Below are 18725 nucleotides of genomic sequence, written 5' to 3'. Positions count from 1 at the left end.
AGCTGGGACAGTGTTTTTTCAGCCTTGGCCACTTTAAGATGGGTGGACTTCAACTCCAGAATTCCCCAGCCAGCAAGGTTGAAGTTGAATCCATCTTATCTTAAATCATAGTGGCTGGGGAATTCTGGGAGTTGAAGTCCACCCATCTTAAAACATGCAGACTGGGGAATCTGGGAGTTGAAGGAAGTCCACCCATCTTAAAACATGCGGACTGGGGAATTCTGGGAGTTGAAGGAAGTCCACCCATCTTAAACATGCGGACTGGGGAATTCTGGGAGTTGAAGGAAGTCCACCCATCTTAAAACATGCGGACTGGGGAATTCTGGGAGTTGAAGGAAGTCCACCCATCTTAAAACATGCGGACTGGGGAATTCTGGGAGTTGAAGGAAGTCCACCCATCTTAAAACATGCAGACTGGGGAATTCTGGGAGTTGAAGGAAGTCCACCCATCTTAAAACATGCAGACTGGGGAATTCTGGGAGTTGAAGGAAGTCCACCCATCTTAAAGCACAGATTTAGAATTCTAGAAGTTGAAGTCCACTTAAGGACATTAGACGCAGAATTCTGGGAGTTGAAGTCCATCCATCTTAAAGCATTTTGGAGGCGGAATTGCAGAAGTAGAATACACCCATCTTAAAACATACTGGCTGAGGAATTCTGGGAGTTGGAGTATGCCGGCCCTGCCTGGAACCCATGTGACGCGCCCGGGGGAAATGTGTCCTCTGCCTTCCATCTCTCTTCTTTCCTCCAGGAATGCCGCGGAGACCGCAGCCCTCTTTGAGAAACACAAGCCCACCCACGTCATCCACCTGGCCGGCCATTGTCGGGGGGCTCTTCAGGAACCTCAACCACAACCTGGAATTCTGGGTGAGGATGGTGTGGGGGTGGACGACCTTCCCTAAACAGGGAAGCGCTTTGTTTCGAACCCCAAACAAGCCACTGACTTCTGGAAGTTTGGCCCTGCCAACCCCAAACAAACCCTGATTGTTTGGTTGTTTCAGGTTTGGGCCAAAACAAAATGCAGGATGTTTTTGCCAAGTCGGTGGGCAGGGATGCTGGACCAGGCACCCGGTACCCAAACCATGTCTTCCAGGAAGGCCCTTTGCTTGGTTGGTGTAACCCTCCATGCTCCTAAACCATCTTTGCTTGGAAGAACCAGGGTTTGTTCCTTAGCCAGAACAAAACAGCTTCCTTTCTTTCGGTACAAATACAAAAATGGCCTCGTGACTCATTCTAAGGGCTCCCGCAGCCCTTCGACTACTTGTCCAAAGCAAAGAAAAGTCACGGGAAGCTGATTTTATCTTCCTTCTTTCTTTCCTTTTTTCTTTCTTTCTTTCCTTCCTTCTTTTTTCTTTCTTTCTCTCTCTTTCCTCCTTTCCTTCCCTCCTTCCTTCCGTCTGTCCTTCCTTCCTTTCTATATTCCTTTCTTCATTTCTATTTTCTATTTTTTTTCTATTCCTCCTTCTCTCTCTTCCCTTCCTTCCCTCCTTCCGTCTCACCCTTCTTTCCATCTTTCTTTTTCTTCATTTTTATGTTCCTTCCTTCTCTTTCTTTCTTTTTATATTCTTCCCTCCCTCCCTTCTTCACTTCTTTTCGTGTTCCTTCCTTCCTCCTTCCCTCCCTTTCTCCTTCCCTTCGTTCCTTCCCTTCTCTCCCCTTCCTTTCCTTCCGTCTACAGTTAAAAATAAATTATAAAATTATATATATATATATATATATATATATATATATATATATATATATATATATATATATATATATATATAGTTATATATAGTTATATATAGTTATATATAGTTATATATATATATAGTTATATATATAGTTATATATATATATATATATATGTGCTGATAAATAAATAGTTATATATATAGTTATATATATATATATATATATATATGTGCTGATAAATAAATAAAGGGAGACTAGTATAGATCTATTTCAAGATATTTAGCTCTCATCAGCTAGCCATACCCTTACTGGGATTAGAACCTGTGCTATCTATCTATCTATCTATCTATCTATCTATCTATCTATCTATCTATCTATCTATCTATCTATCTATCTATCTATCATCTATCTATCTATCTATATCTTTCAAAAAGGTGGAACTGGAATGGGACTCTGATAAATTTGCTCAACCTAAAGGTTGAATCTGATAGGTGACATATTCGCTTGTTCTTGGCTTGAATTTATATTTTTCTAGGAAGTCTCCATGTGGTTGAAAATCCCTCCTTTTTTTAAATCCCCTCGGAGATCTTCACATTTTCAGAAGCGTTCAGTCTGCCGTTTCCCCACCCCCTCTGGAAACGAACTACAGATAGTCCTCAATTTACAACCACAACTGAGTCCCACATTTCACAGTTGTTAAGTGGGTTTTGCCCCATTTTACGACCATTTCGCCACAGTTGTTAAGTGACTTGCTGCAGTGCTCAAGTGAGTCACACGGTTGTTAAGTGATCCAGCTTTCCCGTTGACATTGCTTGGCAGAAGGTCACGAAAGAGAATCGCATAACCCCGGGTCGTAGTGACTGTTGTGGCCCGCCAGCAGAGCTGGCCGCAGAGTCGGACAGTGAGGAGGTTGGGGAAGAACATGGGCCAGTCCTGGGGGGCTGAGGGAAGCTCAGACGAGGGCTCTGCGTCGGGGGCAGAGAGGGAGCTAGCAGCAGTGAGGCAGAAGAACAGCTGGAGCCTGTTCCCAGTGTGTGTATGCACAGAGTTGCCAGAAGACAAGAACAACTGAGAAACTTGGGAGTAAAGCCACACCCTGGAGGTGATTGGCCCCTCCCAGAGGAAACAAAAGAGGAGCGAATGGGGAGGGGGCTTTTGCAGGAAACAATTCCTTCATTTTGGTCTGGAAAGTTCTGTTTGTGACCCTAAGAGACTCTGTGCCAAGTTTGGCCTTGCCCTGTGTTTGCAAACTTGTTATTTGGCAGCTCTCCAGACGAGATAAGGTTCGTGTTGATAAATATTCCTTTGAAAGGCTGTTTGCTAAAGCCTTGCTGTCTGTGAAGGAAAGGAATTCACAGTCGTGTAAATAAAAGGGGTTTTGCAGGGACCACGACTTTGCTTCTTGCTTTCTAAGGAAGCCTGGGTCAGAACAGCGTCATAAGTATGAGTCAGTTGCCAAGCATCTGACCACTGACCATATGGATGTTACAACCATGTGAAAATAAGTCTCATCGTAACTCCGAACATTTAACAAATTATTGGAATTAGCTTCTTCCCAATGCATACAAGACCGCAAAACCCACACATCGTTGAGAAGCATTATCCTGCTGGCTGGGGATGATGGGAGCTCCATTTCTGCACCCATTTGGGTCAATCTATTGTTTCAAGAAAATTCAAGCTGTCGAGAAGCTGCGGAGTCGGTCAATCCCAGCCCGCCTTCTGCAAAGTTCCTTTCTTTGAACGCCTTCGGCTGATCGTCCCCCTACACTTTTCAAATTTATGGGAGGAGTCTAAACAAATGCCCCTGGCAAGGAAAGAAGCATGGAAAAAATCGGCGGAGGAGCTGTGTGACGGAGATAACATTGAGCGGTTCTTTCCAGCGCAATGCATAATTTACAGCCTGCATCAAAGAGCGATTCTTTTGGTTTGAATTTGGCGTGTCGGGAAATGGTTGAACGCGGAGAAGGATGAAAAGCAGACTCTTCAAACCTCCCCAAGGACCACAGGACAGGCGGTCCTCGACGTACAGCCGTTCGTATAGTGACCAAAGTGACAGCGGCCCTGGAAAAAAAAGCATGACTTACGGCCGTTTGTTTTACACTTACGACCATCCCTGTGGTCGCATGATCAAAATTCAGATGCTTGGAAATTGACTCGTGTTTACGACCGTTGCAGTGTCCCGGCGTCACGCAATCCCCTTTTGCAACCTTCTGATAAGCAAAGTCCGTGGAGAAGCAGGGCTCACTTAATGTGTTACTCATGTAACAACTGCAGGGATCAAGCTGGCCACATCAGTGGTGGGTTCCTCTCCCCGTCACTACCGGTACGCTGCTGCGCATGGGGCTGGGCGTCCTGGGCGTGCACGCACGCGCACTCCACCGCCTCTGCGACGCCCGGATACTTGTTGGAGGTCGCGCAGGCGCCACAGACTGCACACAGGCGCATTTGGCCAATCGCTTTAAAAATAGGTATGGCGGGCGGGTGGGCCAAATGAGCCACTGTGCCGGAACCGTGGCCGCTGCTCCCGGCTACTACCAGTACAGCCGTACTGGCTGGAACCCACCACTGGGCCACGGTTCCACCACAAAACCGCGCTAGACTAAACCGCGTCGCTGACGTCATCAACAGGGCGACAACAGCGCGGAGACAGGAGCATGCTGTAAACCCTAAACCTAAACCCCTAAACCTAAACCTAACCCCCTAAACCTAACCCTTAACCTAACCCTAAACCTAACCCTAAACCTAATCCTAAACCTAACCCTTACCTTAAGTTGAATCGGCTTGCTTTCAAAGCGCTATTTAAAGCGCCCTTCTTTCTCTGCGCTGGCTGTTGTCGCCCTGTTGATGACGTCAGCGACGTGGTTTAATCGGGCGCGGCTTAGTCGAGCGCGGTTTTGACGGGTCACGCTGGGCCACACCCACCCAGTTGGCGACGCCTGCCCAGCCACGGCACCCCCCCCCCCCCCAGGGCAACCACAGCCCTAATGTGGCCCTCAATGAAACTGAGTTTGACACCCCTGCTCTAAGCTATCTGGAGTCATTTATGTGTTGAGTTAGGTGGTGGTATAAATGTGTTTTAATAAATAAAGAAATGTGTTTAATTAATAAAGAGGCTGAGCCAAGAGGGGCAAATAGCCAATTTCAGCCTCGATAACATTTTTGCAACACCTGATTGTGGTTCTCTACTTTTGTGTGTCCCTAGAGGAAGAACATCCACATCAACGACAATGTCTTGCAAGCGGCGTTCGAATCCGGCGTCCAGAAAGTCGTTTCCTGCCTGTCCACCTGCATATTCCCAGACAAGACCACCTACCCTATTGACGAGACCATGGTAAGGGCGGTGACCCGACCCCCCTCCCCCTTTTCTCCACTTACAGGTAGTCCTCGGTTTACGACCACAATGAAGCCCTAGATTTCCATTGCTAAGCGAGGCAGTTCTTCAGTGAGTCTTGCCCCGTTTTACCACCTTTCTTGCCCGGTTGTTAAGTGAATCCCTGCAGGGGATTTAAGTTAGAAATGCGGTTGTTAAATGAATCTGGCTTCCCCATTGACTTGGCTTGTCAGAAGGTTGCAAAGGGGAATCGCGCGACCCTGGGACACTACGACGGTCATAAATATGAAGCTGGTTGCCAAGCGTCCAAATATTGATCACATGACCACAGGGATGCTGCAGTGGTCGTAAGTTTTTCACCCCCTAGAGATATGCCATGGGTGTCAGGGTTCCAAATACCATCCAAAATTAAATCAGAGTCCAAGGCAAAGGATTCCTCAAAGTTCCAATTTATCAAGAGAGCCATGTTGGCCCATCTGGGGAAACCCGAATCTGAAAGCTTCCCGGTTTCCCCCACCCAGTTGAAAGTTTGGCCTTCATTTTGGGCCGGTTTTTGCCCTCCGGAGGCTTCCCTGAAGGCTCCGGAGGGCGAAAAACAGCCAAATGCACAAACAGGAACGGACTTTCCGTTTGTGCGTTGGGCCTTTTTTCGCCTTCGGGGGGACGGGACTGTTTTCACCCTCCCCAGGCTCCTAGAAAGCCTCGGGAACCTGGGGAGGGAGAAAAAACAGGTCCATTGCACTCCCAAAGTGTGGGAGGGGAGGGGGGGGACGCACGTGCATGTGCGCAGGGACGCGGGAGTCACGCACATAGCATTATGGGTGTGGGCACGCCCGCGCACGACCCCCTTTTGCTCCCCCCCGCTTTTGGCATGTGATCCGAAAAAGGTTAACCATCCCTGGTCAAAACTCATTTCTCCGATGTTTCTCCTAACCCTAAATTTGGATTTGGTCCAGGTTTCGCTCTTCTCCATCATCTTTGGTCCTTGGAGGTCTCTCCCTGCCCTGCCCATTTTTGACCTTCAGAGGAGAACCAATACAATACAATAGCAGAGTTGGAAGAGACCTTGGAGGTCTTCTAGTCCAACCCCCCGCCTAGGCAGGAAACCCTACACCATTTCAGACAAATGGCTATCCAGCATCTTCTTAAAGACTTCCAATGTTGGGGCATTCACAACTTCTGGAGGCAACTTCTGTTCCACTGATTCATTGTTCTCACTGTCAGGAAATTCCTCCTCAGTTCTAAGTTGCTTCTCTCCTTGATTAGTTTCCACCCATTGCTTCTTCTCCTACCCTCAGGTGCCTTGGAGAATAGCTTGACTCCCTCTTCTTTGTGGCAACCCCTGAGATATTGGAAGACTGCTATCATGTCTCCTCTGGTCCTTCTTTTCATTCAACTAGACATACCCAGTTCCTGCAACTGTTCTTCGTATGTTTTAGCCTCCAGTCCCCTAATCCTCTTTGTTGCTCTTCTCTGCACTCTTTCTAAGAGTCTCCACATCTTTTCTACATCGTGGCCACCAAAACTGGATGCAAATATTCCAAGTGTGGCCTTACCAAGGCCTTATAAAGTGGTATTAAGACTTTAACCAGGAGTCTCCATTTTCGGAACGTCCCTCGGGCTTCCTAACATGCAAAATTTCCTTTCCAGATTCACAACGGCCCCCCACACAGCTCCAACTTCGGGTACGCGTACGCCAAAAGGATGATTGATGTGCAGAACAGGTAAGTCTCACCTGGTCATTCGTTCGTAGGAGTTCTTGGACCGGTCAGGAATCAGATTGGGTTAAGGAAGAATAAAATAGGAATAGGGATAGAATGGAATGGAATGGAATTTCTCCTTGGTTCTAAGTCAGTGTTTCTCAACCTTGGCGACTTTTTAAGTCCTGTGGACTTCAACTCCCAGAATCCCCCAGCCAGCTGGCTGGGGGATTCTGGGAGTTGAAGTCCACAGGACTTAAAGTCACCAAGGTTGAGAAACACTGTTCTTAGTTCTAAGATCCCGCGGGAGAAAAGCTATGGATTGACACCAAGTTGACGACAATTAAGATTGAGCTATTCGGGATGGTGTTGAGGTATATAGATAGTCCTCGACTTACAACAGTTCATTTAGTGACTGTTTGGAGTTACTAAAAAAAGGGGGGGGGACTTTCTTTATACTTGTAGCATCCCCACAGTGACATGATTAAAATGTGATCACCTTTTGTGACCTTCTAGCAAGCCAAGTCAGTGGGGAAGGCAGGTTCCCACTTAACAACCATGCTACAAACTTAACAACGGCGGTGCCTCGCTTAACAACGGTGGTGAGAAATGTCGTAAAATGGGGCAGTCCGCAAGCGTCAACAAAACGACGACAGCAATCTCGACAACGGCCTCGCTTAGCGGCAGAAATGCTGTTCTCAATTGTGCTCCGACATCCAGGACTCTCTGTACAGGGGGGGTCCTCGACTTACGGCTGACCACTTAGTGGCCGCTTGAAGTTACGACAGAATCCACACAAATGGTGCTTATGAATTCGATTCGAAGTTCTGACACTTGCCCAACTCTGCGGCCTATTTTGGACAGTGGGTTTGTTTAATGACTGCTCTGTTCACTTAAATGACCACAAGTAAAAAGAATCCGAAAATAAGATCCGTCCTGTGATGACCCGCTTAACGAATGGCATGACTTACGACCAAAATTCCAGGTTCAATCACGGCCGTAGAGGACGACCACAATTCAGCCCAACATTTCTGTCCTTAAGCGAGACATTTGCTAAGTGAGTTGTGCCCCGTTTGTGCCACCTCCTTTCCCTCCGTTGTTAAGTGAATCACTGCAGTGGGTAAGTGAGTCACCCGGTGGCTAAGCACATCTGGCTTCCCCAATCTGGTCGCAAAAGGGGACCTTGGGATGCTGCAGCCGTCGTAAGTACAGGCCAGTTGCCAAGCCTCTGAATGTTGATCCCGTGACTGTGGAGATGCTGCAATGGTCGTAAGTGTGGAAAGGGGGCCCAAGTCACCTTTTTTCAGCGACGTAATTTTGAATGGTCACTAAACGAACTGCTATAAATTGAGGACTCCCTGTGTTTCTCTGCCAATAAGCGCCCCCAATTGTTCTGCCCTCCCCTCCCCGATTCCTTTTCCTCCCCCCAGGGCGTACTTCGAACAGCACAGCTGCCAGTTCACAGCCGCCATCCCCACGAATATCTTCGGCCCCCACGACAACTTCAGCATCGACAACGGCCATGTCCTGCCAGGCCTCATCCACAAAGTGTACCTGGCCAAGAGTGAGTCGCAGAGCGGGACGGGGACGGGGACGGGGGGGTTGGTGGGGAGGTCTGTCTGTCTCTTGGCCTCCCCTCTGTTTCTCAACCTTGGCGACTTTAAGTCCTGTGTGTCAGCACCCCTTCATTGAGTAATTAGGAAAGAAGACCACGAGACTCCATAGGTAGAAATCAAGTGTACTTTTACTAATTATAAATGATTAGAAGCGCAGCAAAGCGAAGTCTGATTATTTAGGCGCGAAAGCGATTGATATATAGAATAGCCCATTCCCCACCCCTTGGCATCCCAGTTACAGTCCAATCATAATTCTTCTAAGTGTCAGGTGCAAGATAACTTCGAAAGGCATCACCAAGATGGAATGTCGGTGCCGTTGGCCTTGGCGGGAAACCTCCTCCGCATGCGTAGTCCGACAGGCAGCAGAACTCTAGAATCTTCCTCCAGCACAATTAGTAACCCCTCCCAAATACCATGCCCTCCCTCCTCGTTTCATGGCAGCCGAAGCAGCAGCAAAGCAGAGGCTGACATCCGGCCGTCCTCCTGGCTCCGGCTGTCTTCTCCCCCCACTACCCCTCCAGGCCATCAAGGCTCATCAATAAATCAGAGCCTCTTGGAGATGTGGCTGCTGCAGGTCGGAGTCCTGGCAGACTCTCTGTCTGAGCTACCATCCCGGCTCCCACAAGCCAAGATTGCCGGCGCATCTGCTAAGCATTTAGCCTCCCTCTGCGCTGCTCATCCGGGGTTGCAGCTGACAGGCCCTGCTGGCTGCCAAAAGAATCCTTGTGCTGCCTTCGGATGCCCGGATGCGCTGCACAGGCTTTGGAATTGGGGCAGGGGGAGAGCGACCCCTCTCTGCTGTCCCCAGAACAGGCCGCCCTTTTGCACACGGCCTTCCGCCCAGTGAGGAGGGACCTGTGGGAGGAAAACAGTGACTCAGAAATCCAGGGAGTTAGTTGTGGCTGACGGCCATTCATTTAGAGCCGAGGTGGCGCAGTGGTTAGGGTGTAGTACTGCAGGTCACTTCAACTGACTGTTATCTGCAGTTCGGCAGTTCTAATCTCACCGGCTCAAGGTTGACTCAGCCTTCCATCCTTCCGAGGTGGGTAAAATGAGGACCCGGATTGTTGTTGGGGGCGATATGCTGACTCTGTAAAGCGCTTAGAGAGGGCTGGAAGCCCTATGAAGCGGTATATAAGTCTAACTGCTATTGCTAACTGCTATTGCTATTTAGGGACTATCCAAAGTTACAGCAGCACTAATGAAAAGCAGCAGAAACACACAAGAAAAATGGCTTGCGACTGGTTTTATTTTGTTTTACTTGATTTTTTAATATTTTTTATTTTATTTATTTTTTACTTTATTTTTCACTTTATATTTATTTTATTTTTTTACTTTATTTGTTTTTTTTATTTACATTTTACTTTATATTTATTTTATTTTTTATTTCATTTGTTTTTTATTTTCTTTATATTTTACTTTACATTTATTTTATTTTATTTACTTTATTTGTTTTTTATTTTATTTATATTTTACTTTATATTTATTTTATTTTTTTTACTTTATTTGGTTTTATTTTATTTATATTTTACTTTACATTTATTTTATTCTTTTTACTTTATTTGTTTTTTATTTTATTTATATTTTACTTTATATTTTTTATTTTTTTACTTTATTTGTTTTTTATTTTATTTATATTTTTATATTTTTTATTTTTTTAACTTTATTTGTTTTTTATTTTATTTATATTTTATTTTGTTTACCGTATTTTTCGGAGTATAAGATGCACCTTTTTCCCTCCCAAAAAAAGGCTGAAAAAATGGGCTGAAAATCTGGGTGCGTCTTATACATCGAATACAGCATTATTATTTTTTTTGCCTCCCTTCAAAAAATGGGTGTGCATACCCTTATGGAGGCTTTTAGAGAGCTCCTGGGGCCTGGGGAGGGCAGAAATGAGCAAAAAATGGGGCATTCCCATGTCATGATGGCGTAAGTGTGAAAAATTGTCATTTTTTTTAAAGCACCATTGAAACTTCAAATGGTCCCTAAATGAACTGTTGTAAGTTGAGGACTAGGAAAATTAAATCCGCATCAAAGGGCGTTTGCAGTGGGAAGGTGTAAATTGCCCGCGTGAAGAATTGCAGAAGGCGGGAGGTGTTGTATCTTAACGGCCAACTTTCTCCGTGTTTTTCCTCCAGAAAACGGCACCGATGTCTCCGTCTGGGGGACGGGAAAGCCTCGGAGGCAGTTCATTTACTCTCTGGTAAGCCTAATCCCCACGGCATCCCTTGGAACGGAGGGAGAACTTCAAGTGAGAAGTTCAGTCTGAGGGTGGCCAGTGGGAAGCGTGACTTCAAGTGGCTCCACAAGAGATTTAGATAAGAGCTTGTGCTCAGCCAACGACTGCAACGGAGGCTCCCCGTTACTATTCTATTCTATTCCATTCTATTCTATTCTATTCCTCTCCACTCCACTCTACATTCTATTCTGTTCTATTTTATTCTATTCTATTCCTCTCCACTCTACATTCTATTCTATTCCATTCCTCTCCACTCTACATTCTATTCTGTTCTATTCTATTCTATTCCACTCCACTCTACATTCTATTCTATTCATTCCATTCCTCTCCACTCCACTCTACATTCTATTCTATTCTGTTCTATTCCATTCCTCTCCACTCCACTCTACATTCTATTCTATTCCATTCCTCTCCACTCTACATTCTATTCTGTTCTATTCTATTCCACTCCACTCCACTCTACTCTACATTCTATTCTATTCTATTCTGTTCTATTTTATTCTATTCTATTCCACTCTACTCTACATTCTATTCTATTCTATTCTATTCCACTCCACTCTACTCTACATTCTATTCTATTCCATTCCATTCTATTCTATTCTTCTCCACTCCACTCCACTCTACATTCTATTCTATTCTGTTCTATTTTATTCTATTCTATTCCACTCTACTCTACATTCTATTCTATTCTATTCCTCTCCACTCCACTCCACATTCTATTCCACTCCACTCCACTCCACTCCATTTCCTCTATTGCATTCTATTGTATTCTATTCTATTCTAGAATCTCAACTACTAACAGCCAAGGGAAATTAGCAGGAGATAAGAGTAGAAGGAATTCAAGGTAGACTGGCCATAGATCTCTTGCAGACGTGCAGGGACTCATGACTGATGACACGTTTGACCCCTCTCTCAGGCTCCGCCTGGTCACCTCCTACATCAGGGGTGTCAAACTCATGTCGTCATAGCGGCGTCATGTGACGTATCGGGACTTCCCCCCCCTCCCCTAGACTGGGCATGGGCATGACCTGTGCATGGCCGATCCGGCCCGTCGGCCGGGAATTTCACAGCCCTGCTCGACATATAGATTGTAACAGTAGTAAAACAGGTTGATCATGTGACCAGCCCAATTGAAATACCTTTTTTGTGGCGGTTAAGTGAACGCCGCAGTCATGAACTGAACCAATGCTTCTCCATGGATACGTTTTTGCTGAATATTTTTTGCTTGTATATTAGGCTTGAGGAGGGGTGTTAGATTTTAAAGCAATATGATTGCACATGTATACTGTCTTATTTTTTCTTTAAAACTAAGATATGTTAAGTATATTGATATGGAAGCATAAATACCATCAACATAGAATGGAGTTTGCTCAGAAGCTGAAATACACCAATAAGAGGAAGAGTGGGAAACAGGAGAGAGAAGAAAGATAGGAAGAGAGGGTAAGGGGGGAGATGAGGTTGATAAGGAGGAGTGGAATGTAGAGAGAGGAGAAGGAGAAAGGAAGGGGAAGTAGAGTAGGAAAGGATGATGGAGGGAAGAAAGGAGGGAGGAGAGAGGCAGAAGAAAGAGGTGTATGGAGAGCAGAAGAGCCAATAATGGGTTTTTATCTTTCTGGGCGATGACAAGAGGAACTGATGTAATTACTACTTAATACAATAGGATACCGGCTATGTAATAGTATACATGCGATTGTATGTTATGAAAGTGGAAAATAAAAAAAGTATATTAAAAAAAAGAGCGGTAAATTCAGTTGGGATGCTAATTGCTGGAGCGCAGAGGAGGCCCAACTGCATTTGAATCTGGGTCGTAAGTGCTCTTTTCGGAGTTGGTCGTAACTTGGAACGGTTGCTAGGCAATCTGTTGTACGTTGAGGTCTACCTCTACTACCAATTTCTTCTCTGAACCTCTTTTTAGGACCTGGCCCGGCTCTTCGTTTGGGTGTTAAGGGAGTACAATGAAATAGAACCCATTATCTTGTCTGGTAAGTGCCCTCCCCTATCGCCGACACCAGAGATTGGATTCGGAATCCTTTTTTTTTTTCAAATATCAGATATTTCTTTTACGATGCACCTGCTTAATGTTCGTCACCCAAATTTGGAAGTTTCAGGAAAAGGGGTAAGGGCCAGGAGAATAACGGGGGAGACTGCCAGGCTCCAAGAAAGACACACAGAGTTACTTCTAAGCAATTTCCTTTAATTGTTCCTCGCCTCCAGACAGAATCTTGCCAGAGTGAAGTAAACTGTTTGCATTATCAAAGATGTCCTCTGAAAACTTCTACGGAAAGAGCTGTCTTAACTCTCTTCTTCCCAACTACATAATGGAGGAGGAGGAGGAGGAGGAGGAGGAGGAGGAGGAGGAGGAGGAGGAGGAGGACAATGACTGTGAGGTCCTTGGTGGCCTCTAACCTTGGCTGTCGTCTTGCAGACGTTTCATTACCCAACTAGGTAACATCATCAGTGCTAGTAAGGAATGGCTCTCTATTTGGTCTCCTCCTCTTACTCCTCCTCCTGTTTATATTCTCCTCCTCCTCCTCTTCTTCCTGCTGCTGCTGCTGTCTCCAAGCACACTCCCTCCCTTCTCGCACTGATGGCGTTACCCACGGGTAATAAAACATCTGCAAGGAAACAGCCAAGCTCAGAGAGCACCAGGAACCGCGACACGGTTGTCCTTCTCTTCCTTCCACCTTCCTCTCCCTCTTTCCCCCTCCCCCTCTTTTTTTTCCTCCCCCTCTCCTCTGCAAATCCCCCTCATTTGCAGCACTGATGATGTTCCCTAGTTGGGCAATGAAACGTCTGTGAGAAAATAACTGAGCTCAGAGAGCATCACGGTCTCCACAGTTCTCCTCCTTTTCCTCCTTCAACTCCTCCCCCTCCCCGCCCCCCTCCCTCCTTCCCTTCTGGAATGATGAGGTTCCCTAGTTGGGTAATGAAACGTGTGAAAGAAAACAGCTGAGTTCAGAGTTCTTGCAGGACCCCAAATTCCTCCTCCTACTCCTCTTCTTCCATCACCTCCTCTTCCTCCACCTCTTCCTCCACCTCTTCCTCCTCCTTCTCCTCCTCTTCTTCCTCCACCTACTCTTCCTCCACCTCTTCCTCCTCCTTCTCCTCCTCTTCTTCCTCCACCTACTCTTCCTCCTCCTCTTCCTCCTTCTCCACCTCCTCTTCCACCTCTTCCTCTACCTCTTCTTCCTCCTCTTCCTTCTCCTCTTCTTCCTCTTCCTCCACCTTAGTCTTCCTCCACTTCCTCCTCTTCTTCTACCTGTTACTCTTCCTCCTCCTCTTCTTCCTCCTCCTCTTCCTCCTCTACCTCCTCCTCTTCCTCCTCCTTCTCATCTTCCTCCTCCACCTCTTCCTCCTTCTCCACCTCCTCTTCCACCTCTTCCTCCTCTACCTCCTCTTCCTCCACCTCTTCCTCCTCCTTCTCCTCCTCTTCTTCCTCCACCTACTCTTCCTCCTCCTCTTCCTCCTTCTCCACCTCCTCTTCCACCTCTTCCTCTACCTCTTCTTCCTCCTCTTCCTTCTCCTCCTCTTCTTCCTCTTCCTCCACCTTAGTCTTCCTCCACTTCCTACCTGTTACTCTTCCTCCTCCTCTTCTTCCACCTCCTCTTCCTCCTCTACCTCCTCTACCTCCTCCTCTTCCTCCTCCTTCTCATCTTCCTCCTCCACCTCTTCCTCCTTCTCCACCTCCTCTTCCACCTCTTCCTCCTTCTCCTCCTCCTCTTCCTCCTCCTTCTCATCTTCCTCCTCCACCTCTTCCTCCTTCTCCACCTCCTCTTCGTCCACCTTTTTCTCCTTGTCTTCCTCCTGTCCACAAAGCTCCCTCCCTCCTAGCACTCACGGCGTTACCTACTTGAGTAATAAAACCCTTGCAAATAAACAGCCAAGTGGAGAGAGCACTAGGGACCCTTCAACCAGCCCATATTCCACCGCCAAGACCAGGCCCATCCCTTCCCATCCCAGGAAGGTTGAGGGCGAGGGAGGGCCTGGGCAGCCTAATGACGGGACGGGTTGAAGGAACGGAGGGGCCAGCTCTGGGCTCGGTCTCTCACCGTTGTCTTCTGCTTCTGTCCCAGTGGGGGAAGAAGAGGAGGTGTCCATACGAGAAGCTGCTGAATGCATCGGGCGAGCCATGGATTTCAAGGGGCAACTACTGGTATCCTTCGTCAAGGCTTCCCCAGGCATTGGAGCAGACCAAAACCTCCGGCTCTTTCCACGGTGTGGCTAGTCCTCGACTTACGACACAGTTTCCATGGCTAAGCAATGGGAAGTCTATGGAGATCCTCAGTTTTCCATGTTCAGGGTGGCCTCAAAGGTGCAACTGGACCTTCTGGTTTTTCTTTGAAGAGGTTTCGCTTCTCATCCCAGAAGCTTCTTCAGCTCTGACTGGATGGTGGGGAATGGAAGGATTGATCCTCCTTGCAGACAGCTGGTCAATCACCATCATCCAAGAAGCTGTATGAAATGCTATAGGGATGGCTAACCTTTTTCCTATCGCGTGCCAAAAGTGGGGGGAGCACAGGGGGGTCGTGCGTAGGCGTGCCCTCACCAATAATTCTATAAGCACAACCCCCACCCTCCCCCCACTTTTGGCACGCAATGGACCCATTTTTCGCCCTTCCCAGGCTCCAAAAGGCTCTCTAGGAGTCTGGAGAGGGCGAAAACGTCCCATCCCTGGAGGCCCTCCGGAGCAATAGCAATAGCAGTTAGACTTATATACCGCTTCATAGGGCTTTCAGCCCTCTCTAAGCGGTTTACAGAGTCAGCATATCGCCCCCAACAACAATCCGGGTCCTCATTTTACCCACCTCGGAAGGATGGAAGGCTGAGTCAACCTTGAGCCGGTGAGATTAGAACCGCTGAACTGCAGATAACAGTCAGCTGAAGTGGCCTGCAGTACTGCACCCTAACCACTGCGCCACCTCGGAGGGCGAAAAACGGCCCTACGGGCAACCCGTAAGTTTGGGAATGGACTTCCGGTTGCCCGTAGGGCTGTTTTCCGCCCTCCGTAGGCAGGAAAATAGCCCAATGCGCAAACCAGAAGTCCGTTCCCGAACTTCCGGTTTGTGCGTTGAGTTGTTTTTCACCCACTGGAGGCTTTAGAGAAGCCTCCGGAGGGCAAAAACGGCCAAAAATGAAGGCCAAAATCAGCTGAAAGGGCAATGCGTCTTGTGCCCTAACAAATGGCTCTGTGTGCCAGCAAATGTTCAAATGTTGGAAAGTTCAAATGTCGGCACTCAATAATTCAGGAACTCATTAGACAAACGCCCCTCCCCACAGTGACTCCTTAAGTCTCATTCCCCAGGTGTCCCTTGTGAAGGTGGGTGGGCCGTTCTCCTCCTGAGCAGCCCGCCCAATCTCCGCTGTTCTCGCCTTCTCTCCACTCTCCGTGCTCAAGGATCAGGAGTGGGTGGTCCTTGCTCCTCACCTAAGTTCAGCCTCTCGTGTTCATCCTGCCTCTGCTCCTCCCTTTCTACAAGCTGTTCTAATGCTGAAAGGCCCTGGCCCTTCCCCATTTTCCTCCAAAGCCAACAAAACCGTCCCCTCAATCTGTTGGCCCAGGTTCCAGCTTGACTTTGATCTTTAACCTCACCCCCTACTTCAAGTTTGACGAATCCAAATCAGACGGTCAGTTTAAGAAAACGGCCAGCAATGCCAAGCTGAGGAGATACCTGCCTGATTTCCAGTTCACGCCCTTCGATCAAGGTAAGAGCAAGACGTCCAATGAGTCCGTCTTGGGTCTTTTCATGTGGCCTCCGGAGATTTGGACATGTCGGAGTGGACCTCCTTCACCCCTCGAAGGCAACAGCCACAAGAGTCACAATTGGATGTCCTGTTGATCCAGGGCTGGCTAGTCCTGCTTTATGTGACATTCAAACACATAATCCCAAAAGATATGTAAACAATATCCATTTATTTTACTTTTTTCCGTTTCTGATTACGACAGGTTCTAAGTTAGCAACATTCAATAGAAATTCTTACATCTTAGGGAGAGGAAACTCTTGTGGCTGTGAGAGTCAAAGCTTGTGATTGTCAAAAAGCATTCAGAAAGGTATTTCCCGTGAGCAAATTACTACTTCATCAAGTTGTAAAGTTACAGAAGTAATACAGTTGCTATGACCCCCCCCCCCCCCAGCAAATAGAAGTGTAGAGGTAACCAAAGGAAATAGTTGTCTCATCATTTTGGGATGATGTGCAGGATCACACAATTGTGCGATCCTGCACAATTGTGCAGGATTAACACGGCACGGAAAATCCCGAGAGTGAAATTCATTCGTTCGTATACAATTATATATACAATTTGATAATTTGGAAGTTTGTGGGAGCTTCATCCCTGGAGGCTTTCAAGTTGAGTTGAGTTGAGTTTTATTGGTCTTGTATGCCGCCCACTCCCGAAGGACTCCGGGCAGCTTACAATAAACAAGGGAAGGGGATAAATAAACAAAACAACACTTTAAAATAACACAACAGTCACAGTTACTGTGGGGCTGGATGTTTCACAAGCCCCCCGGCCTGCTGGAGCAGCCAGGACTTGGTGGCTTTGCGGAAGGCCGGGAGGGTAGCGAGGGTCCGGATCTCCACGGGGAGATCGTTCCAAAGGGCCGGAGCTACAACAGAGAAGGCCCTCCCCCGGGGAGTCGCCAGCCGACATTGGCTGGCAGATGGAATCCGGAGGAGACCTAACCTGTGAGATCTAATCGGTCAAGAAGAAATTGGACTGTCATTAGGTCAGAAATGGTGTAGGGTCTCCTGCTTGGGCGGGGGGGGGGGTTGGACTAGATGACCCACCAGGTCCCTTCCAACTCTGTAAATCTCTGGTTATGCTTCTCCGTGCACAGAGCTGACATTGGAGGAAGAATCCTAAGAGTGAAATTCGCCTGGGGCTGTTGACCCCAAAATAAGGCCCAGCCCCACTTAGAATGGAGTGCATGGTGTGTCTTTTAAATCTATCTTTTCTTTTCTTCTATTCTTTTTTGATTTATTTTGTATTGTAAGCCGCCCGCAGTCCTACGGGAATTGGGCGGTATACAAATGTTATTAAATTTAAACTTATTGGCTTATAACAGTTTGTTTAATGGCCACCTACTCTACTCCACTGCTCCATTCAGCAAATCAGAACGTACAGTATTTTTTCTCTAGCTGAGATGTTCCCAAAGCCCGTTTTTCAAACCGGCGACAAAATCCCAAATTTGCTAAAAATTTCACCCCTGCGGAAAGCTGCCCCCCCAACTTTTCTTGCTCAAGGAGGGGGGGAAATACTGTCTCTGTCCCTCCTTCACTCGTGCCCTTGTGACCTCTAGACTGGACTACTGCAATGTGCTCTACATGGGGCAGCCCTTGAAGAGCATTTGGAGACTTCAGCTTGTCCAGAATGCAGCCGCGCGAGCGATCGTGGGTGCACCTCGGTTCACCCACGTAACACCTATCCTCCGCGAGCTGCACTGGCTGCCTATTGGTCTTCGGATACGCTTCAAGGCGCTAGTCGTCACTTATAAAGCCCTTCGTGGTATTGGACCTGGGTACTTGAGAGACCGCCTGCTGCCAATTACCTCCAATAGACCGATTAGATCCCACAGATTAGGCCTTCTCCGAATTCCATCTGCCAGCCAATGCCGACTGGCGACTACCCGGAGGAGAGCCTTCTCTGTGGCTGCTCCGACCCTCTGGAACGAACTCCCTGTGGAGATTCGAACCCTCACCACCCTCCAAGCCTTCCGCAAAGCCCTTAAAACCTGGCTGTTCCGACAGGCCTGGGGCTAAAGAGCTTTTGCCCCCCCCCCTCGAATGGTATGGTTGTTGTGTGTTTTAAATTGTATTGTTATGTTCGTCTTTTATTCCCTGTCTGTACCCCCTTCCCAGACTGAATTGTGAGCTGCCCTGAGTCCCCTTTGGGGAAAAGGGCGGCATATAAATGTAATAAATCTAATCTAATCTAATCCTTCGTTATTTCATTGCCTCCGTCTCTTCTCCTCTCTCCTGCAGCCGTGAAGGAAATGTGCGACTGGTTCTGCGCCAATTATGACAGCGCCCGGAAATGACCGAAGCCCCCACCCCACCCCTCCGCGATGGCGGCATCTTAAAGTTAGGGGCGTCTCACTCAGGTAGCTTTTTGAAGAAGGAGGGGGGAAAAAGAACATTAAAAGAAAACTGCTTAGAGTACCAAAACC

At 47.4% G+C, this 18725-nt stretch overlaps 1 protein-coding gene across 1 annotated transcript; it reads left to right on the top strand.

Moving 5' to 3' along the window:
* The first annotated feature begins 309 nt into the window (after positions 1–309).
* GFUS (GDP-L-fucose synthase) lies at positions 310–18725 on the top strand. Its single transcript, XM_087706625.1, is given in 10 exon segments — positions 310–815; positions 817–867; positions 4877–5005; positions 6656–6729; positions 8136–8269; positions 10460–10524; positions 12476–12542; positions 14634–14713; positions 16164–16263; positions 18541–18725. Coding segments are annotated over 10 exon segments (900 nt in total). The 5' UTR covers positions 310–671; the 3' UTR covers positions 18597–18725.

The sequence above is a fragment of the Thamnophis sirtalis genome, unplaced genomic scaffold, assembly GCF_051295495.1.
Source record: "Thamnophis sirtalis isolate CommonGarterSnake01/CBP01778 unplaced genomic scaffold, rThaSir2_p1.2 scaffold_2, whole genome shotgun sequence".
NCBI classification, from domain to species: Eukaryota; Metazoa; Chordata; class Lepidosauria; order Squamata; family Natricidae; genus Thamnophis; species Thamnophis sirtalis.
The sequence above is the reverse complement of the archived record's forward strand: the minus strand, read 5'-3'. Positions and strand labels throughout refer to the sequence as shown.